At 34.7% G+C, this 24,201-nt stretch overlaps 1 protein-coding gene across 3 annotated transcripts in view; it reads right to left on the bottom strand.

Moving 5' to 3' along the window:
- Positions 1-24,201, bottom strand: part of PKN2 (protein kinase N2) — a gene marked incomplete at both ends in the record, with an annotated part of 134,049 nt that overhangs the window by 77,568 nt on the left and 32,280 nt on the right. For all 3 annotated transcript variants that reach the window (XM_080690755.1, XM_080690757.1, XM_080690756.1), the window contains one exon: positions 9,149-9,449. In XM_080690755.1, the coding sequence (XP_080546881.1) occupies positions 9,149-9,449 (301 nt within the window). The remainder of the gene's footprint in view (positions 1-9,148; positions 9,450-24,201) is intronic.

The raw sequence follows: 24,201 nt of genomic DNA, 5'->3' as shown, positions 1-24,201 counted from the left end.
TATGTATTATTATTTAAGTAACCTTTGGAGATATTATGCACATTCTGCATTATAGAAAACTGGCAAAGCCAGTGGTTTTTTTTTTTTTTTTAGAGCTGGGATTCAATTCAGGAAAGTTTCTATTTCAACTGATTTCACTGAATTATAAGTGACCTCCTCTAAAAGTTTATCTTTTAAGTGAGATCTTATAGAAAACTATGTAGTTAATTTTCACATCACCACACAAAAATGGCTACTTAATATATCTAGAATAGTAGTTAAGACTGCCTGCTGAGACTCATGAGACTCAGTATTAACCATGTAACGTGGAGAAAATTACTCAACTGTTCTGGGCTTCCTTTTCCTTATCTAGTAAATAAAGGAATAGAATGTTCCTTACAAGATTATTGTTAAGATTAAATAACTTAAAGAGCTCCTTAAAAAAAAAAAGAAAAAATATTCTCTGGTAAGAAAAAAAAAACAAAAAGAAATATTGAAATGTTATCTCTAAGTGAACAAAAGCTTGATGTCAGACAAATGAATCTGTTATGTGAGATTATCATTGTTAATTATGGATAAATTGCTATGATATTAGATGTCAACCACTAAGCCAAGCATGGGAAGGAGGAATGGGGAGGGAGTGGGGTGGGGATTGGATAGGGGCTAACTGGGCGAGGTGTGCATGTATGTCTACAGAAGTTTTTTTTTACCCCATTACAATGTTTGAATACAGTACACCAATAAAAAAATTAAGAGCTCAGAATAGGATGTGGCACACAGTAAATATTCAAAAATTAACAAAAATTAACTGGTAATAGTTTGTGGGAAGTCTATCTCTGTTGAGTCTACTGTAACAATGATTGAAGAGTATGGTTCTGAGAACATTTTGGTTTTCTTTTTCCTTTCCTTTTTTTCATTTTGGTTTTTCTTTTTACTAAATAATACGAGTCTGTATTATTTATATAAAAAGGAAAGAGACCTTACATATAAAGTGAAAATATTTTAAAAAGAACTAGAACTAGGATGAATTCAGAGTAGAAAGTCTTCTGTTAAAAAGAGAATGGAAATGTGTTTGTGAAATATTGAAGGTTTTAGCTTAAAAAAGGAAAGATGATTCCTGTCTGAACATATAAACATTTATCATGAAATCAAAGTTATCCACTCACTATTTTCTCACATGGCAGAGGATCAAAACCAATGGATAGTGTGGGCAAAAGCTGTATCATAAAATAAATAAAATGATTTGCCTTAGAATATAATAAAGTCTCTTGTGTTCGAAAACATTCATACAAAAGTTAGATTATAATTTGTTAGGTACTATATAACATATCTGTGATACAGTTTCCTCAGCCACAGATGAAGGTTATTCTGAAAATAAAGCCTTTAGAATGATTAGATTATGTTTAAATCATGCTAAGTATTCAATAAAATTACCAGTCAAGACTTAACTAAAGCTAGTCATGGTGGTACACACTTGTAATCCCAGTACTTGGGAGGCTGAGATAGGAGGATAGCAGGTTCAAAGGCAGCCTCAGCAATTCAGTGAGACTGTCAGCAACTCAGGCCGGGGATGTAGCTCGGGGTAGAATGCCCCTGGATCCTGGGTTCTATCCCCAGTAAGACACACACACATACACACAGGCCTCAGTTAAGTAGCTAGTCCTTCCTTCTTTTCTCCCTTTTCTTCCTTCCTGTCTTCGTTTCTTTCTTTCCTTCTCTCTCTCTCTCTTTCTGTGGTACTTGGGATAGGACCCCAGGGTCACTCTACCTCCATGCTACACCCCAGACCTATTTTTTTATTTTATGTGAAAATAGGGTCTCATTAAATTGCAGATGACCTCACTAAGTATCTGAGGCTAGCCTTGAACCTGTAATTCTCCCATCTCAGCCTCCCAAGTACTGGGATTACGAGCATGCACCACTATGCCTGACTCAGTAGTTGGTATTTCTGCACATTTAGTCTTCAGGAACTCACAAAGGTTTGTAGAAGAACCTCCTTTAGCAAATTAAAACATGCATGCGCACACGCGCACCCACACACATTCTTTGATTGTGTTGGAGGTGAGGTATGGACTAACCTTTTTCTTTATTTCCCAGACTCTCAGAATACTTCTCAGGTTTTATGTCTAGGTGGGCTTCATGTTCAAAATTAGATGAGCTTGGCTGCCTACTGTTTGACCTTTTCCTCAAGCTACTAAAACACCTTGTTCACACTACCATCTTTATTTTGCAACTGGGATAGGATAATCAAGTTCTGAAAGGGTTCCAAGTGGTCTACAACCACACAACTATGTACAGGGGTGGATGGCATCTCAGATCGTATAACCTTTGGTCTTCATTTTATAGGCAGCTGACTCTCTATGATCAATATTCATAAAGTGGTATGTGTATAGCTGGGATGTCTGCTAATGGAACATGAGTATTTACATTTAAAAACAAGAGGAAAGATATCTGAAGTAAACTTAGCTAGATTAAAATCTTGGAATGTAATATTATAAACCATTAGTTTTCTGCTTTTCTATTTCCTTAACAAACTTCCACCTATAAGTCTCTAAGTTGCTATTTCACTAATCAACATTTTGGTGTTCACTTTTTTTGTTTTATTGTTATTAGTTTGGGTACTGGGGAATTAAACCTACAGGCTCAAAGGACCTTTGAGATACATCCCCAGTCCTTTTTATTTTATTATTTTGAAACAGGGTTTCACTAAGGTTTTCTCTAAAATTGCTGAAGCTGTTCTTGAACCTGCAATCTTCCTGTTTCAGCCTCTCACGTACTGGAATTATAGGTGTATGCCACTGTGCCGGGCTGATACTGGACATGGCCATTGGTATTGTCTACCCAGGCCTTTTACTCATTATTTTTAACAGGGCTATTTTTTGTCGTTATTATTGTGAAGTTTGAGTTCCTTGTAAAGAGATATTAGTCCTTTACTCAATATGTAATTTGCAACTACTCTCTCCCAGTCTGGGTTGTCTGCTCATGAGATTGTTTCCTTTGTTGTACAGAGCTTTTTATTTTTTTATTTTTTTGCAGGTCTGGGGATGGAACCCGGGGGCATTCAACCTCTGAGCCACTCCCCCTGCCCTAGATTTTATTATTTTTTAATCTGAAACTGGGTCTCACTAAGTTACAGATGGCCTAAGAAGCTGAGGCTGTCCACAAACTGCGATTCTTTTCTCAGCCTTCCACATGCTGGGATTACAAGCGTGTGCCACTAAGCCCAGCAGAAGCTTTTTGATTTATTTATTTATTTTGGTGGTACTGGGGTTCCTAGAAACCCTTCTACCTCCGGGCCACATTCCCAGATCTATTTTTTTTAAATATATATTTTTATTTGGAAACAGGGTCTCTTAAGCCAGCACGGCTGGCTTCGAACCTGCGCAATCCTCCTGTCTCCACTCCCAAGCAGGGGGGGAGGGGGAGATTACAAGCGTGCACCACCATGCCCAGCCAGAAGCTTTTTAATTTGTGGCAATCTCATCTGTTTATTTTTGCTTTCATTGCCTGTACTCCTGCAGCCTCATCTAAGAAAACACTACTGAAATCAAGCCACGAAGCATTTCTCCTGTTTTCTTTTAGTATCTTTGTAGTTTAAAATATTACAATTAAGTCTTTAATATATTTTGAGGGGGTCCATCTGCTTGAGGATATTTAGTTTTCACAACACTACTTACTGAAAAGACCATCCTTTCTCTATGGTGTGTTCCTGGTACCTTTGTCAAAAAATTTTCATAAATGCATAGGTTTATTCCTGAGCCATCTTGTTCCATTGGTTGCTATGTTTTTTTTTTTATGCCAATACCATGCTGTTCTGATAACTCCAGCTTTATAATATATTTAGAAATCCAGTAGTGTGATACTTTCAAGTTTTTTTTTTTTTTCTCAAGAAAAATTTTGCTACTTGGGAACTTTTGTGGTTTTATCTGAATTTTTGGACTGTTTCTCTATTTTTTGAAGAACAACACAGGGATTCTGATAGGGACTGAATTTATAGATCACTTTGAATAGTATGAACATTTGAACAACAATCCATGACAAAAGGGCATTTTCCATTTATTTGTGCTATCTTCAGTTTCTTTCACCAACATTTCTGGCTTTTATAGATCTTATACCTCCTTCATAAACTGACTCCTAAATATTTTAATACTATTGTAAATGGGATTATTTCTTAATTTCTCTTTCAGATAAGTCACTGCTAGAGAAATGCTAATTATTTTTTTTTATTTTCCATCTTGCTATTTTTTGAATCTCTTTATTCTAACAGACTGTTGGTGAAGTTCCAGGAATTTCTGTATACAAGACAAGAAGTTGTCAGCCAACAGAGATGATGTCAATTATTCCTTTCTAATTTGGATAACTTTTGCTTCTTTTTCTTGACTGACTGGTTAGGACTTCAAGTACTATACTTAAAAGAAGTGGTAAGAGCTGCATCCTTGTCTTGTTCCAGATCTTAGAGGAAAAACTTGTAACTATTCACCATTAAGTATGAAGTTAACTGTGGGCTTGTCATATACAGTCTTTATTGTGATGAGAAACATTTCTTCTATATCTGATGTGCTAAGTTTTTAATCATGAAAGAAAGCTGAATTTTGTCAGTGCATCCACAGAGACAATCATAGGGATTTTGCCCATGACACTATTTTTAAAGTATATAGAAAATTACTGAATAGGAAGCTCACAATATCCTGAACATAGAGAAAATATAAAATAATTCATTACCTACTATTCTTAACATTTATTTAACAAATAAGAGTTTCAAGTAATCAGGCCTTGACACCATAATAAACAATATTTCTGAGTTTTATAGGTAAAAATTCCATATGATAACAATCCCTATTTTACAAATAAATTAATGATTAATAAGAATTATTTCAGAGGTGAATTAAAAACAAGCTTTCAAACTACTTGGAAATCAGTCATCTATACAATGCAGGCTTAAATTTTATCCTTTTTACTTTAGTTAAGCATTCTGCTTATGCACCCCTAAGACAACAGAAAGTATCTTAGCACAGAAAGTATCTTAGCACTTCTACTATAAATCCATTCTTTCTTTGAAGAAATGAAAGCACAGTTAAACTTTTGAGAAGTGTACCTTAATAAGCACAATGTAAAATATCTAAAATTTTATAGTAAGTGGACTTAAAATGAATGCCAAACTACTTCTTCCTCTGTATTGTTCGTGTTTTCAATGTTGTCAAATTAGTAACGGGGCGGGGGCTTATTATCAAGTTGTATGAGTATACCTTTTACAAAGAGAGCTTTTTCTTGTTTCTAGAGTGCTACAGATGAAATGCAGGACCTAATACATATAAAGAGAACTTTAAAAAATAAAATCAGAATTAAAGCTTTTAAATTGATTTTAAAATGTTTACAAAGTAAAATCAGTGATGCATGCCTCTAATCCCAATATCCAAAGATTGCAGGTTTCAGGCCAGGATGAGCAATGTAACAAGACCCTATTTAAAGAGAAGGAAAAAAAAAAAAAAAAAAAAAGACCTGGAGGTATCAAAGGTAGAATGTTCTTGATTCAATCTTCACTATTCCCCCTTCTCCCAAATCAGAATTTTTTTTTTTTTTTTTTTTTTTTTTTGTGGTACTGGGGTTCCCGGAAGCCCTTTCACCTCCGGGCTACACTCCCAGACCTATTTTATACTTTTTTATTTTTGGAAACAGGGTCTCTTAAGTCAGTGCGGCTGGCTTCAAACCTGCGCGATCCTCCTGTCTCTGCCTCCCAAGCGCGGGGATTACAAGTGTGCGCCACCACGCCTGGCCCAAATCAGAATTTGACCAACCTGTTAAGTTTATTCCAAACAAGCTGAAATATTAAGCAATCATATTTGAAAGTTATAATTCATAGAACATTTGCCTTCCAACTATCTGAAAACCCAATATTAAAAATGGTCAGTAAGATAGCTTCTGGTTTTTGTGCTTTTGTTCTAAAACCTATTTTTGGCTTTTTCCCTAAATTATTTAATGTTTAAAGTGTCATGATAAATTATGTTTTGATACTAATTATAAGAACTAGTAAGAGTTTGCCTGACTGCCTTCCTTCCCCACTAGAGTGAATCCAGAGGCAATCTACCTTCAAGCTACACCCCCAGTCCGATTTTATTTCTTATCTGGAAACAGGGTCTTGCTGGGTTGGTTAGTCTCACTACTTGCTGATGCTGTTCTTGAACCTGTGATCCTCCTGTTTCAGCCTCCCAAGTACTGGGATTACAGGTGTGTGCCACAATATTCATAACTAAAAGCCTACTGTGTTCTGGATTCTGTAATGTGTCTAGAAAACAGATGAATGAAAACATGTCCCTGCCCTCAAGGAGTACAGTAGTAAGTGATGTAAATATGTATAAAAATAAATTGCAACACAACATAATATAAATGAATGAACAAAGTAGCATAGAGAAGATAAACAAAAAAATGTAAGGAAGGATTTCATGTTGATATCCAAATGGGCTTTTGTGGGAACGCAGGAATTTGACAGTAGAACATAAATATAGTAAAAATATATATTTTTTGCTATAAAACAAGAAAGACAAATTTAATCTAGATTTATAGAAAGTATACCATTACTTTCCAAGGGTCGGGGTGGATATTAGGTTTTAGAGATTGGGACGAAAGAGTAATCACTGAATTAATGAAAATATTCTGGATAGCTTATAGTGATGATTACTTAGGTATATTTTATATATTTATTAAAATTATTAAATTGTACACTAAATATGTACAAATTGTGTGCTAAAATATATATTTCATATACAAGTAATTTTATACTGCAATAAAATCAGTTTTTAACAAAAGATTGAAGAGCCAGGCGTGGTGGCGCACACTTGTAATCCCAGCATTCAGAAGGCTGAGACCGGAGGATTGCGGTTCGGGGACAGCCTCAGCTACTCAGTGAGGCCCTTTGCAACTCAGTAGACCTGGTTTCCAAATAAATAATGAAAAAAATAGGGTTCGGGGTATAGCTAAGAGGTCAAATTCCCCTGGGTTCCATCCCCAGTACTGGGGGAAAAAAAAGAGAAAGAGAGAGAGAGAGAGAGAGATTGAAGAAACTAAATAGGCTATATACTTTTTGTACTGCTAAAACTCTTCCATATTGTAATGAATCAAAAGGTAGTTATCAGTACTCTGGAGGAGGAAAATGTTTTCTCTAAATAGTTTAAAGCTCCAGCACTGTTTCTTATTTTAGACTTCTAAAGATGTAACGGGCAAAAAATGTAGAGCTTGGCAAAGTTCCAACAGGCTATTTCTGAGTTTATATTAGTACTAAAAATAGCATTTTCATAATATATATTTCCATTTATAACAAAATTATTGAGTTTGTGTGTAAGAGAACAGTAGATGAAGAGTTCTTTTGAACTAGCTCAATGATTCTGAACAAATTAACCCACATCCTTGGGATTATTTCAGTTCAAAATAACAAGGTTGATTTCTTATAATTTCTTTAAAGATTCAATTATGTTTATATTGTTGAAATCTATATATATAGAGAATCTATATAGAGAACCTTCAAGTAAAATCCTTAGGCCTCAGATGTTGGAAATGATGCATAAAAATAATTTTTATCAAGGACTTTGAATATCGGAAGTTTTTTCTGTAACTTTTGATATTATTAATGAATTTTATTTATATGTATTATTTATTATTAGCTAATCATATAAATTATTCTAAAATTCCCTCAATGTTTTATTCTATATAGCCAACTCTTCCCTTACAAATGAAGATGTTGAGGGTAATAAAGATGAACTACTTTGCTCAAAACATCATCTTTACAAGGACAAAACTATTAGACCAAATATGTCTCATATAATATTTTATTTTATTTTTTGTTATTTGATACTAGCAATTGAACCCAGGGGCATTCTTTTTTCTTCTTTTTTTTTTTTTTGGTGCTATTTGGGTTCCTGGAAGCCCTTCTACCTCCGGGCTACACTCCCAGACCTATTTTATATTTTTAAACAGGGGCTCCTAAGCCAGCGCAGGTGGCTCTGGCTTCGAACCTGCGTGATCCTCCTGTCTCCACCTCCCAAGCGCGGGGATTACAAGCGTGTGCCACCATGCCCGGCCTGAACCCGGGGGCATTCTATATCTGAGCTACTGGTTGAGGTTGGCCTCAAACCTGCAATCCTCCTGACTCAGCCATCCAAGTTCTGAAATTAGAGGCATGTACCACCATGTCTGGTTGAAAAAATGTACATACTGATTGGTAAAAATAGAAAAAAATTTTGGAAGATTTATTATTTTTTTTTTGCGGGTTTGGGGATGGAACTGAGAGGCATTTGACCTCCAAGCTACACCACCAGCCCTATTTTTTATTCTTTATTTTGAAACAGGGTCTCACTAAATTGCAGAGGGCCTCACTAAATAACTGAGGCTGTCCGCGAACCGCGATCCTTGGGTCTCAGCCTCCCAAATGCTGGGATTACAAGCGTGTGCCACCACGCCCGGCAATTTGGAAGATTATACAACAAAAATTTAGTAAGGCTACCTTTAGGGAGGTCAAAGGTGGAGAGAGGTACTTTTATTATTTTTATTTTCTGTACTACTGAAAAATTTCCAACATTAACATCTGTTGATTCTACTGTTTAAAAATAAAGCTCTCAGGTTGGAATCATGGAGCATATTTACCTTTTATTTCCTATACTTACAGAATAAGAGAAAAATGTTTGCCTTTTTCAGTTTTTTTCTTATTATTAGGTATATAAATACACCTAATAGTTTGGTGGTTTATTCAGTTGCTTAAAGCACAAAGAACAAAGGTCATAGGTTTGATTAATTACATCTGTAAAGAATAAAAATAACCCTTGTTCACAGAACACATTTTTAACTTTAAAAAGTCATCTGGCAAACTTGTACGGCTGGTTGCAAGGATGAATCAGGTAAAAGCATGCGGCTGACTCAGTACAAAACATTCATACTGGAAAAGAACTCTTAGTAATGTCCTTCTGACAGAGTAAGAGTATACATCAGAGTTGTCTCTAAGTAAATGTTTCAATTTTCATAGCCATCAACTTACTGCCCTTCTGAATCGAATATAAAAATCTTAACCACAAGAGAAAGTAGTTGCTGTACCCTGTACCTGTCACCAAACTTATAATTTTTAAATCTAATATAATACATCTCTTATTAGTGTAACATATAAATATAAAATAAAATACTATACCTGATGCATCCTCTGAATCAGATACAACAATGTGTGCATTTAATTCTTGTAGCTTGTGATGGAGTTCTTCTAATTTTTTATTTGATTTTTTCAAAATGTTGTCTACATAAGCCAAACTTTTTTTATCAGTTGTGACTTTCCTCAGATTTTCAGCTCCTTCTTTGATTTTCAGTTCTTTCCTTATTTCTCTCTTAATTCGGTCCTTGATATCATCCAATTTCTGTTGCACCATTGTATCCGAAAAATCTAATTTTTGAACAGCACTCACATTCTCAGAAAATGGAAGACTTCGGGACTCTCCCTACAGAAAAATTAAACATAAAAATATGGGAGGTTAGGAAAGTTAGTTGCTTAGTAAAATAGACAGCATTAAGGACAGTGTTTTCAGCATAAAGATACTTTATTAATTACATTACCCTTAGTTCTCTCCTTAATAAAAAAAAGTCTATCAATTTATCTCTATTAAACCATAGAAAATTATGTACAAACTCTCCCTAAGCATTACTACTTGACAAATATATTTATATTAAAATAAAATGAATACATTATTTATAGACAAAGGCCTCTCAAGGTTGTGTAAATATAGTGGATTTTGATGTCCTAAAAATCCCATTTAGATCCCAAGTCTAATACTATAAACCTTAGGCAAGTTACTTAACCTTTTAAGTACTCAGTTTAATTATAAAACTTAAATAATAATAACCACCTTTCAGAGATACTATGATAATTTAAAAAAAGAGAAACCCCAATTGTAATTCTTTAATTAGAACTATAATTCTAATAAATAGAAGTTTCATGCTTTTATTAAACTACAAATGTTTAATAAAAGTATTATTAAATTCCATAGGTGCACAATTTTATTTTTGGTAAGAAACTTCTTAAAACTAAACTAATATTGGCAAAATAAAATAGAATAATAACCATATGGCTATGGTTAATGATTTGTGTATCAGGGCTTGAGAAGAATATATTCAGAATTCCATTTATGTTTCATGGCTAACTACCAAAAGTTGATTTAGTCACTCCAAAAACAAACAACTCTAAATTATGTCCTAATGTAATCTGTGACAACACCTAGTACTGTTATTCATGTTAAAATAAAAATCAAATAAGTTAAGCAAATTAAATCTCTATATTTAAAACAGCCAAAGTTGTGTTCTAGCTACTTGTACACCTTTCAATATTTTATCCATTATTATAATGACATTGGTTTTAAAATTGTGAAAGACAAGAAATGGTCACCTCCGGGAAGAGTTGAGTTTGTGAAAGAGTTGGAAAAGAGGAAGACATATTTCACTACATAGCTTTTTGTACACCTTTAGAAACACAGAATTATTAATTTAAAATTTTTCTTTAATTTTTTTGGGAATGCATCATACCCATAGAAATAAGTTCTATTTATATTTTGATGCAAATACTTTTTATGTCTAACTTTTAATCTCTAGAAAATGTATCATACAAAAATACTGGAAAAGATGAGCTAACAAAAGACTTGGGGATCTAGCCTTGGCTCTCACAACTTCTCCTGTGCCCAAAGGCATATTATATAAAGATGAAGTAGTTATCTATTATTTTGTTTCTAACCTTTTTAGGACTAAAGAACCCTTTTGAAATTCTGATTTCCCCCCAAATCCAGAAAACACAGTAGATGAAAAAAAATTTTTACATGTATGTATAATTTTCAGATTCCATAAATTCTAGGTTAAAAATATCTTAAAATACATGATCTATACCTATTTCTCATTATTTTGTAAGTAGAGATGGTCTTCTATGTGGGCCAAAATACTATCCATGTTTTTCAAAGTTTATAATGAAATCTAAGTCAAAATCATTCCTTTCATTCCCAAATTTTATAAATCTACCTTTGGCTAGTTTCTCTAAATTATGTCCCAGTTTATCAAAACACTGGCACATGAATAAAATCCCAAATTGCTGCTGTCCAGTTTTATAAAAGTAACTGAGGCAAACAATGCTTATATGAAGAAAGTTTAATCTCATTCTTCTAGATATTTATAGTTCAATCCTCAGCCATTCTTCAGAAAACATCACATAAATAAATCGATTTAACAAAGCTGTGCTCTAATATGCACTAAGCCACAAATTTCCAGAATTTAGTCTATGGTATCCTTAGCTTTTCCCCCTATTCCTGATAGGCCAAAGTACCTAACAGTTCCATTTACTTAGTAGTAAGAAACAAATAACTTAATAAATACTTGGGTTTTAACAGTGTAGTCACTGTTTTGAAATAATAACACACATATTGAAAGAAATTTTAATATTTAAAAAATAATCAGTTACTTACTAATGGGATGTGTTTGCATGTCAAGTACATCACAATTTCTTAAACCCTGAGATAAACTGGACACACTCACCCCCATTTCCCATTTCACTTTGCAAAGCTTATGTAGGATAATAGTTTAATACTGAAACAATGACTCCAATCAGTTCACATGGTATCTAACAATGAAGGATGTCACTGTGTTTCCCCTGAAGACTTAATATATACTGTAACACCCTGAGAGGTTGCTAAAGCATTCAGAGTTTTGTTTAGTTTGGGAATCATGGCACCAAGCCTTAATACTGTTATAGTAAAATGTTATGTCAAAAAGGCTTCTACTGTATTTGATGTGAGTCTTTTGAAGGCCCTTGTTCACCTCACCTCTCATTTATTTTTGGTTTGCTCTCAAAATTCCAATCATATCAAATTATAGAAATGTACTACAAAAGACAGTATCTCTTGGCTCAGTCATCTATGCATGCTGGACGTTTGGGATGTACCACTTTTCTGTCTTCAACTATCTCTTCCAAGTTCCTTCTTGGCCAGTTAACTTTTACTCTGTTTCAAAGTTCACAACTCTTCCTGGGAAAGAATTTCCTGCCCAACGCCCTCCCTTAGGACTTAGATGAATGACTCTCCTGTTTGCTCTGGTACTTTTCTTATCTGATCACTCCAAAGACTATGGGCAGTTTGAGGGCCCGGGATTTTGTTTGCCAGAATAGTTTTTTAAAATAAGTGATTAAGCTGGGCGTGGTGGTGCATGCTTGTAATCCCACGCTTGGAAGGCAGAGACAGGAGGATCGTGCAGGTTCGAAGAGACCCTGTTTCCAAATAAAAAATTTGTCACTACTAAAGAACTATACCTTTGATGAACTTAACCTCCAGGAAACTCAAAGGCAAAGTTCATGTTCAATTGTAGCAATTATTTTAGCTAAAATTAGGTAATGAATTATGTATGGTTAGCATGTTTCCTATGCCTTTCCACAAATCAGATTTATTAACCATAGTTTTACTCCCATCTTTTGCCCCAAATATCTTTTGGAAAGGAGCAAGGGATACATACAATATAATCAACATTTTAATACAAACAAATACTCTTTGATAGCAAATAAGAAAGGTTACAATACTTTCTATTACTCATTTTCTTTTATCCCTTCTTCTTTTTTTTTTTTTTTTGGCAATACTGGGGATGGAACCCAGGGCCACTCTACCTCCAAGCTACCCTCCCCCCCCAGTCCTATATTTTATCCTTTATTTTGAAACAGGGTCTCACTAAGTTTCGGAGGACCTAAGTAGCTGAGGCTGGCTGCAAACTTGGAAACTTCCTGTCTCAGACTCCCAAGTACTGGGATTACAAACCTGTCACACCACACCCAGCTTTCTACTACTCCTTTTCTAAAAGTTTTAGTTGCAATAAACAAAGTTAACAGAAAATATAACTTTTGCATTTGAAACAACTAAAGTATTTCTTTTTTTGTTTGTTTGTTTGCGGTGCTGGGGATGGAATTCAAGGGCATTCGACCTCCAAGCTACACACCTGCCCTATATTTTTTAAAAATTCTTTATTATGAAACAGGGTCTCACTAAGTTGTGGAAGGCCTCACTAAGTAGCTGAGGCTGTCTGAGGCTGTCCAAGAACCGCGATCCTCCGGTCTCAGCCTCCCAAAGGCTGGGATTACAAGCGTGAACCACCACAACCAGCTATTTCATCCATTAAATTACATTTCTACCCTAAAAAATTAACTATCTGAAGCAATTATAATACCAGGAATCATTACTAGGCTAATAATATATTGCCCTGGGTAAATTAAATTAGCCTCAGGAAAATAAAGTTATATAATATGAAAATCTTTAATGATTACTTTTGTCTCAGTAGATTTTGTTATAGGCAGAAATAACTGTCTATATGATCTATGTTATACTATTTGCCCGTTTAATAATTTTATAACTATTTCAGCACTATAAAATGTCATACTTTTCCCAAAAGCTTGACACTTTATAAAAAAAAAAGCTTGACACTAAGCTTGAACTTTATAAAACTAAACTCCTAGAAACAATAGATTTCTCTATACCATTCATCAATACATAAAAGAAGCCCTATAATTCTCATATATTTTATCAGTAAAGTCAGAGGCTTGAGCCATTCACTCTAGTCAAATAGTCAAATAAACCCAAGACTCTGCTGTTTATAGTCTTTTATCTTTCATATATCTAGGCCTTTTTAAAAAAAGTTATTAAGTATATCACTGTCAAATAGTTGTTCAAAAGCATTTTTTTTTCAGTGCTAGGGACTGAAACCTACCTCCAAGCTACAGCCCTAGTCCTATTTTTTTTAATTTTTTATTTTGAAACAGGTCTCACTAAGTTGAAGAAGGCCTCATTAAGTAGCTGAGGCTGGCTACGAATCTGCAATCCTCCTGTCTCAGCCTCCCAAGTACTGGGTATTACAAGCATGCACCACCCCACTCAACCTCAAGAAGTACTTCAACAAGTCTTTCATGATCAATTCCAGCTGCCTATTTTATTTATTATATTATCATCAGCATTATTATTATATGTGGTACTAGGAATTGAACTTAGAAGCATTCTACCTCCAAGCTACACTACTAGCCCTATTTTTTATTTTGAAATAGGGTCTCACTAAGTTGCAAAGGGCCTCACTAAGCCTCACTGAAGCTGACCACAAACCTGTGATCCTCCTGTCTCAGCCTCTCAAGTACTGGATTATAAGCATGATACATCTGCCTATTTTTAATATTTTTAAAATCTTATATCATCCCTGAGGCCAATCAGGTCAAGCCAAACATGAAGAAACCATCTGTAAAATTTATACCTTCTATGGAACAACTGAAATAATTTTTAAGAAAGGCTTCAAGTGGTTAGATGTAGGAAAGAACAGAGAATTCAATGAGTAAAACCAGGAAAGTAAAAATTACATAGGTTTTCAAAGAAATCAAAATGCATTAGAAACTTACGGAAAAGGTTTGTTTGTTTTTTGTTTTGTTTTGTGGTACTGAGAGTAGAACCCAGGGCCTTTTCTACCTCTGGGCTGTACTGCCAGACCTATTTTATACTTTATTTGGAAACAGGGTCTAAGTTGCTGAGAGCCTCACTAAGTAGGTGAGGCTGGCTTTGAATCTGTGCGAGCCCCTCCTGTCTCAGCCTCCCAAGCTCTGGGATTACAAGTGTGTGCCACCATGCCCTGCTGGGAAAGGTTGTTTTAAAACAATGGAATATTCTTAGCCTATATAAAGACAAACACAATGACGTTTTACAGGGAAATAGAGGGACTGGAGAACATTATGCTAAGTGAGGTTAGTTAGTCACAAAAAAATAAGAAATCAGATACTCTCCCTAATATGTGAAAGATAGGGAGAAAATGGGTCATAGGAGCAACTTTAAATGAGCAAATAAGATGACCTGAGGGGATGGGAGGAGAGAAGAGGGAAATTCTCTAATGTTCATAATGTACATTAACAAACATATCAAAGCCAATCACTAAATCAAACATTAGGAGGAGTGAAGAGGAGGGATTGGGGAGGTAACTGGGTAAGGGCTAAGTGGGCGATGTGTGCATATATGTCTCCACCATCATGTATCCCATAAAATGTATGACTATAATGCACAAATAAAAAGTTAAAAAAGAAAAAAAAACAGCAAATTAGACAAAAAAATTAATTAGTATACTGGCAGATAGATTACTGTAAGGAAATGACTCTGAGTTAATCACACAGAACCAAAAAAGTAAAATTATAAGAAATTAAGAGGCACAGAAAATAAAAATCCCAAGACTGATTCAAATAAGAGTTCTAGAATTAGAGAAGAAAAGCTAAAAGAAAAGCACTATATCAAAAGAGATAAATGAGTAAAAATTTTCCAGAACTGAAGAATGATATAAATCCTTGGGCTGAAAGATTATACAAAGTTACAAATGAAAATAGTACCACAGGCAACAAAAGCGAACAGAAAAACATTTAATCTATACATTCTGATTTAAGAGGCCCTTAAACTATCGAAATTCTATGAAATTTTCAGCCTTTCTCTTAAGGTCTTTAAATATTGCTAAGCCTTTCTCTAAAAATTCCAATCCTCGCTCCTCAAAAAACTTCATAATAGCTGGGTGTGATGGCGCATGGTTGTAATCCCAGCGCTTGGGAGACAGACAGAAGGACTGCACAGGTTCGAAGCCAGCCGCAGCTACTAAGTGAGGCTCTCAGCAACTTAGTGAGACCCTGTTTCCAAATAAAATATAAAATAGGGCTGAGCGGAGGTAGAAAGCCTCTGGGTCTCACCCTCAATATCACCAAAACAAACAAACAAAACCCCAAACTGCGTGCGCGCGTGCGCGCGCGCACACACACACACACACACACACACACCCTTCATAATAGTATCATTCTGGTAAAAATTACAGATTAATTAACCCAGCTTCCATTCCATATCATTCTTCTATTCACTAACCACACGAGTCATCTGCATTAAAGAAAAAAGCTGCTATGAAAGAAAAGACTAGACAGAACCATCTTTGCCACCTAATTTGAAAAAGATCTTTAAAAGAAATGTTGGCAATAGATAGCCATAAAAGAAATAGCCTTAACAAAAAGCAAATTGGAAATATGTCATAAGAAACTTAAAAACAGTGATTCTCTTTGAATTTGTAATTCTAGTTCTGGAATCTAATAAAATAAAATGGTTAGAAATTATATAAAATGGCCAATTTAATAAGTTAGATTAATAATATGTACAAGGTACTATGTTAGGCACAGACTCTCATAAATCTTAAAAACAGCACGGTTTTAAACTAGTCCACCAAAAAGAAAAATGTTCCAGATGATAAGTGCCCCAACAAAAGATCGTGAAGTAGTCTAGAGAATAAAGGCAGGCTTCTTTTATTGATGGCTTTTACTACTCCACAGTGGTCATGTATCAAATTATGTCTAAAACAAGAATGAAAAAAGCAGAAGATATTAAAATATAATAATACTGATAAAAATCAAGAGAAAATTTCATTTTATTCTTCAAAGTTTTTCATATTTTCTCCATTCTTTAGCAATAAAAACTGTCTCCAAGCTGGACACGGTGGTGCACGCTTGTAATCCCAGCATTTGGGAAGCCCAGACAGGAGGATCGCAGTTTGTGGATAGCCTCAACTCCTTAGTGAGGCCCTTTGCAACCAGTGAGACCCTGTTTTAAAATAAAGAATAAAAAATAGGGCTAGAGGCGTAGCTCAGAGGGAGAATGCCCCTGGGTTCCATCCCCAGTACTGAAAAAAAAAAAAAAAAGTCTGCGTTTTTTTAGCCTTAATAGAGAAAAGATATTATTTAAAAGAAACATTTACTTCATTTCAATTTTGATAAATGTAATTTTCTTATAATGACTATCTCGTACAATATATTTGCTATTTAACCAGGCTATTTTTATTCAACACAATTCCACTACAACGGATGGGGACGACACATTCCACTTTAATTAAACCACATCATGTACCGGCCAAGTATTTCAAATACATAATTTAATATGTATTTGATAAATATAACTATTTTTAGTTGGTGAAATAATGAAATGATAATTTTAGGCTAAAATGTAAATTGACATTTTCAATGTACTATATTTCAACAAACTCACAGTAAATAAGAACAAAACCAGACTCAAAGAACACAATGAAGAAAAAGACTGTCACTTGTGACCAAGTACTTCATTTAGGGAGAGACAGGAAAGGATGTTTACTCCTCACTGGCTAAGTTCCCAGAGAAGAAGTGAAAAAGCTGTTGTTTTCTCTACATTTCAGAAACATAAAACAGTCTGACCTGATAGATGCCAAGAAATGTTAGGGTATCCATAAAAGCGCAGAGTATAACGATTCATACACTGTTTTAGCTAGAAGTAATTAAAAAAAATCATTTAGCCTAATTCCCTTGATTTTAGTCTTGAGGGAAGCAAGTTCAAAGAAGCTAAGCAACTACCCTAAGATCACAAAGAAGAGTGATCTGGCTGGGTGCAGCATACTAGTGTTCTACTACTGTTTGGTGCCTTTTACTCCACATTTCCTTCTTAGAGGGTCCACTTACCTATATTTGAATTATACTTGGGTCTAACTTACTTGCATTAGCTAATGGAAATGCCCTTCCTTAAGTCAGGGACACTAGCACATACATTTCAGCTTCCTCACTCATTTCATTCTAATCTCACCTTCTGAGCATTAGGGAGAGAGCTCTCTAGCAAGAAACCAGTTGAAATACCAGTCCACTGCTGTGAGCTCATCTCCTTTTATTCCCCCTCCCCCTACCTGTGTGCTAACCTACAAGCCAATCCCCAGCTTTCCTATCTTTTAGTTTTACTTAAAATACTCAAGAGTCCTTGGCAACAGAAATAAAAGAAATGACATGGTCTTCAATTTATTAAGAACACTGACATGAAAACCAAACATGATTTGAAGTGGCAGTGAAGCCTTCACACTAGTGTAGGCCATACTGTGTTTTCTCTTCATTTGAGCAGAAGGTCCATTTTGAATGTAGTGTGACAGAAAGGAGGAAGCATTTAGAATCAGATTGGCCATGTATAAATTCTGATACTCCAACCATGCTGAAGCTTCAATTTCCTCATCTGCAAAAAAATAGAATTATTACAACTACTTTGACTATATTATTTCTAAGACTCAAAAAGGCTGTACCCAGAACCAAGAAATGTGCTTTCATAGCAATAGTACAATTCCTAGCACATAGTCAACACTGAAGCAGATAGTGCTGGGTGCCTACACAATCTCCCCATTATCCTTACTAAGGAAAAATCACACTTTTGTTATATACAATGAAGGGTACAGATCAAATTCACACTTCACCAGGCTCTCTTGCATTTGCAAGTAGCCATATAAAAATTCTTATCAAAGAGAACTAAGTCCAGGGTTTGAAGAAAAGCCCCCCCTCCCTTTTTTTTACTAGAGCCTGAAAATGTAGCAACTATCTAGGTACAGTGAGAGGCAAGTTAGACCCACTATGAATGACAGAGATGAATCTTGGGTGCCTGATGGTCTTACTGAACTGCTAAACAAGTCCATGATGGTCTAGCCTGGGACTTCTTTTTTTAGGTGAAAAATAAATCCCTAAGGCAAAATAAATCATAGAGCCTTGTACACCAATTTGAAGACTGACTTTTACTGTGAGTGAAATGGAAACTCAGGACAGAGACTGAGCAAAGAAATGATATGGTCTGACCTTTTAAGAGCAGATTCAGTGAAACTCATTTCAAAGCTAAGGTAGATTGGCAACATACTTCTCTAGACTGTTAAAAACAGCCTTGAATGAATCCTGCCTCCCTTCATTCATACCTTTCTACATTGTCTCTGGGGAGCCCTCTGACTTATACCTAAGTGTGTGGTAGAAGTGACATTCTAGTGATGTTCAGGGAGTTCAAGGTGCTAGCCTTAATTCTGTTATTGCTCCTTTTGTGTGCATAGGTATTACTTTAAAAAATACAAATATCAATTTAATATCTGTGCTATATGCTACTATTGGACAGTGGACATAATATTGAAAGACATGATCTATACTTCAATTAAGCTAAATACCAGTTTATAGTGGTATTTCCAACTCTAATCTACCAGTAGTACATGGGTCATTTAAGCCTCCCTGGTTTGCTTACCAATAGATTACCCACTACAGCAGTGTGAAACCTGGCTCCTACCATATACTATGTGTTTACTTAAATGTTTAATTCCAGTAAAATATATAGCAAGGTCAAATTTCTTTCTTTCTTTTTTTTTTTTTTTTTGTGTGTGGTACTGTGGATGGAACCCAGGGCATTCTACTTCTGAGCTACATCCCTGGCCCTCTTTTTTATTCTTATTTTGAAAGATGGTCTCACTGAGTTGCAAAGGGCCTTACTAAGTAGCTGAGGCTATCTGCAAACCACGATCCTCCTGTCTCAGCCTCCCAAATGTTGGGATTACAAGCATGTGCCCACCATGCCTGCTCAGATTTTTTAACCTAAACTCCTCTAGAAAACAATTTTATCAACTATAGTGATTATGGGCTTATTATCTATTTTTCTATAAGTCTAAATAAAAAATCTAATTTAAGAACATGGCCCTTATATCCAAAGAACTTTTATCTAGTTAGAAGACAGGTCGGAATCAAAACTTATGATAACTGCAATGAAGAAAAAGAATAAGACTGAGGAAAGCATAAAAAAAAATCTATCCATAATTTAAGCTTTTCTTGGAGAGGAAATTCTAAGACTTTCCATAGAAGTAGTATTTATTCTGATACCTGAGAGATGATTAAGAGTTATCCAAAAGAAAAGAAAGTAGAGGTATCTGTGCTTGAAGAACCAAAACAAAAAATCAGAACTGTCAATTGTTTTCTGACAAGATAACAACAATTTGGTTGAAACAAGTTAAAAATTAGTGAGCAATAAAATGCTTTATTGACTCAGATACAAATGTGTAGAAAAACATGTTCAAACTTATTACTTGGTCTTCAGATCTCCTGATGACACAAATAAGTGTGTGTTTGTGTGTGTAAGAAACACAAAATTTGATTCTCAGCAAATTCTTAAATTACATGTTTCAATTTTTTCTTTTTTTAAATAGTAAGGAGTTCAGCTATCCTAATTCAAAGTGATTAAGAATTTGAATATGATAACCTTAAAAGTAGAAATGCCACAGAATTTTAAGAAATAAAAATTATAAAAAACTTTTTTCTTCAATATATTAGGTATAAAATAGGGGAAGAGGTCTAGGAAAAATTTCTATCATTCCATGATTTTAAACACCCTAAAGGTCTTAGTCACAACCCACTTCTAGGAAGTCCCCTTCAATTACTCTCATCTTCAAACTAACTGTTCCTATATTTTGTACTAATTCAACACTTGCACATTCAATCTAATTTATCTATAGCGTGATTCACTATTCCTCACTTCCCAGAGTATACCTCTATCTTCATTCCCAGCATCAGGTCCACAACCAATTCCCCCCCCCCCACCCTTTTCTCTCTCTCTCTCTCACTGGGGATTGAACCCAGGGGCATCCTACCTCTGAGCTACACTCTCAGCCCTATTTTTATTTTTAAACAGGGTCTTGCTAGGTTGATGAGAGTCTCACACCCTGCTAAGACTGTCCTTAAATCTGATCCTCCTCTCTTAGCCTCCCATGTACTAGGATTACAGGTGTGTACCACCACACCACCTCCAAGTCCACATTTCTAATTACCCGTTCTTTACCTCACCACTTAATAAATTTTACAGATTTTAAACTTAGCATGCCTCAAAACACAGCTCATCTATCTTCCCAAATTCTTTTTGTATTTCCGCTAACGCTACCAAAATCCTCAGTCACCCAGTCTCAATCCTATAGAATTATTTTTATACTTCCTTTCCCTTGCTGCCATACCTAGTCAGATGCCAAATATTACATTATCCACTATCCATTCCCACCACAAGATCTCTGATATATTTTCAAAGTCAAAGTCAAAGCTGTTTGTGTAGTGAGTGTGGTGGTATATGCCTGTAATACCAGTGCTTGGGCGGCTGAGACAAGAGGATCACAGATTGGAGGCCAGTCTCAGCAACTATCAAGACCCTGCTTGGGGGGGGGGGGCGTATGTGTGAAGAAAGAGAAGAGAATAAGTACCTGAGATCTGGCACCAGAACCCCAAATTTATTAAAGCGTGCATACACACACACACCTCAGAAGTTCAAGTAAGTCAGATATAACAAAACTTTAACAAAATGCAACTTTAGAGTTATCATTTTAAAAGTAATCTGTTTATATTTAGTCAAGTTCATTTAATTTTTGTAATCTGCATCATTTATATATATGTCGTATATTGGCTTCAATTTTAACTCAAGGTATATACTATGGTCGTTTTGAATCCTGTAAATAATTTTTTTTTTAATGGTGATTTGCACTTCGTTCTAGTTCAGCATTTTTTAAAGGCCTAGTGAAGTCCCTACATTTTTGCCTTATTACTTAATGACTATCTTTCCCTGCTATATTTTAAACTCCGCAAGAGAAAAAAGTATATTTGAAGGCTACTAAATATTTTGATCATTATATGACCAGTACTGAGAATAATACTTTGAATATAGGAGATACTTTGTGAATATTTATTAAATAGATAAATGGCTGCTCAAAATTGACATACTACTAAAAATAACTGAGATAAAAACAAAGGGGAAAAAGAATCACACTAACTACTGAGGTCATTTGTTACAGGAATAAGGAGTACTACATAGCTTAAAAAAGTAAATTTTCTAAAAAAAAAATCTATATTTATTCTATAAATCGATAGCAAAATATGACATGCATTACATGAATGTACTTTACAGAAACAAGGTAAAATATGCTTAGAAAAAGTAATTTAATAAAACAAAATGTGTCTGAATAAAATAAAATTTGTTTAGAGGCTGAGACTAATTTACATGAATAACACTCCACTCACAATCAAGAAGCATTACATTGTGATTGGATATAATAAAACAAAACTATATTTAGTCACAATTTAGAACTAATCCTTTTGAAGTATGACATTATATCACAATACATAAAGTCACATATTCCAAACTGAACTAACTTTTCTATTGATATAAGCAGTACCCCAGAGGAAAATAGTCACAAGACTCTGATCTACTTTATGTTTTACTAGTAAGTGGAATAAAGTTTACAAAATGACATATTCTACTATGGGTGGGGTTGGACAACAAAAACCTATAAAGAACCAGTCAATACCCATAACTAGTTTCCTTATTTCTATTCACATATACAAGAATTACAGGTTTAACAGGTTCAACCACAAAAATTGTACTAGAGGATAACAGGTAGGCCAACACTACAGATCCATAGAATGCTAGGCATATCTGTTAAGAAAAACATAATAATGAATAACTTGAGGGTTTCTCCCCAGGTGACATAAGAATTGGTATTAGTCAATATTAGTGTTAGTCTTATTCTCATGTACTACTGAATACCATTCAGTAGGATGAATTTCCTTACACAAAATAAAAATGTACCAAAACAAAAACAAAAATTATAGATCCAAAAACCCTATTACATATGAACTACTCTGCCATTATATCTAGAGTATTCTGAGATAAAGAATGTGAAATGATACTAGAATTGATTTCTCTCTGGAAATTCATAGAAAAATAATTCAAAACGGATAATAAATACATAAAAATGCCAATCCTCTATGGGAGATACAATAATTAAAATAAGCTATTGTTTTCATATCAAAATAAATAGAAAAATTTAGAATACAATTTGTGAGAAAAAGTGGGCAAAATACAGAGGGCAGCTTAACAATAAATATATAATTATTGTGAAGGTATTCACTTGCTTAGAACCAGCAATTTCATTTCTAGATGTAAATAAGCTATAAAAATGTATATAGTCAGGTATGGTGGTGGATGCTTGTATTTCTAGTACTTGGGAGGCCGAGACAGGAGTATTACAGGTTTGAGGATAGCCTTAGCAACTTGTTAAGACTGAAGCAACTTGTTGAGAACCTGTTTCCAAATAAAAAATAAAAATAAAATAGGACTGGAAGTGTGTCTGGGAGGTAGAATGCCCCTAGAGTCAATCTTTAGTACTACACACACACAAAAAAAGTATACAAAATGGGAAAGAATGTTAGTCATATCATTGTGATAAGAAAAAAATTCCACAACCAATTTATATAACCATCTATACAAAACGAACACGTTTATACTGCATGCATGCATGCAATGAGATAGGTACTATACCTGCTGCTAAAATACATCTATTAGCTGAACATGTATTTCCTTGGACAAATATGGAAAAGAATGTTCAATTTAAAAGAAACTTGCACCAGGCATGGTGGCACACCCTTGTAATCCCAGCATTTGGGACACAAAGACAAGAAGATTGCACTTCCGCGGCCAGCCTCAGCTACTTAGTGAGACCCTATTTCAAAATAAGGAATAAAATAAGGTTGTGGGGTGTAGCTCAGAGGTAGAATACCCGAGTTCCAACCCCAGTACCACAAAAAACAAAACAAAAAACTTGTGAGAGGTTATATTCAATGTGAGGCCATGCATGTAACATATTTTCCTCTTCAGAATGAGAAAGGGTAATAGGATGAAGAGAGTGAAAAAATATTTAAAATATATGATATAAATTTGGCAAAACTAAAATCTACTCAGGTAAAATAGAAATTCTACCTAGTCTTTTTGGATGTATCTAAACTATTTTCTAACTTAAAGGAAATGTTATAGAGATGTCTACTTCTGTTTTTCTTTTTGCAGTACTGAGGCATGAATCTAGTGCATTCTACCTTCCAGCTATACCTTTTTTTATTTTGAAATGAGAGTCTCACTATTTACTGAGGCTGTCCTCCAACCTATGATCCTCCTGTTTAAGACTCCCAAGTACTGAGATTACAAGCATGTGCTACCACACCCAGCAGAGACTTCTAATTCTGGTCAAGATGGAATAGCAATGGGTAAATTTATCCTTCCAGCTGAAGTAACAGACAGGGTACCTAACACAATGGTTCTCAAGACACTGGACAACAGATAAGGAGAGTTATCATAGAGTTGAGAAAGAAATAAAACGTTCTCTGATCAAAATAAAATTAGAGTGCTGAGAATATGGTCCAGAAATCAGCTCTTGCCTAGCATGTGCAATGCCCTGGGTCTAAACCCCAGCATTAAAATAACAACAACAACAACAACAACAACAACAACAACAACAACTAGCTAACAAGTATTCTGGACCAAATAAAATACAGTATTAAAATTTGTGTAGTAATACTTAAAAAGA

This window comes from Muscardinus avellanarius (genome assembly GCF_963383645.1).
Source record: "Muscardinus avellanarius genome assembly, chromosome: 3".
NCBI classification, from domain to species: domain Eukaryota; kingdom Metazoa; phylum Chordata; class Mammalia; order Rodentia; family Gliridae; genus Muscardinus; species Muscardinus avellanarius.
This window is presented reverse-complemented; position numbering and strand designations above follow the sequence as displayed.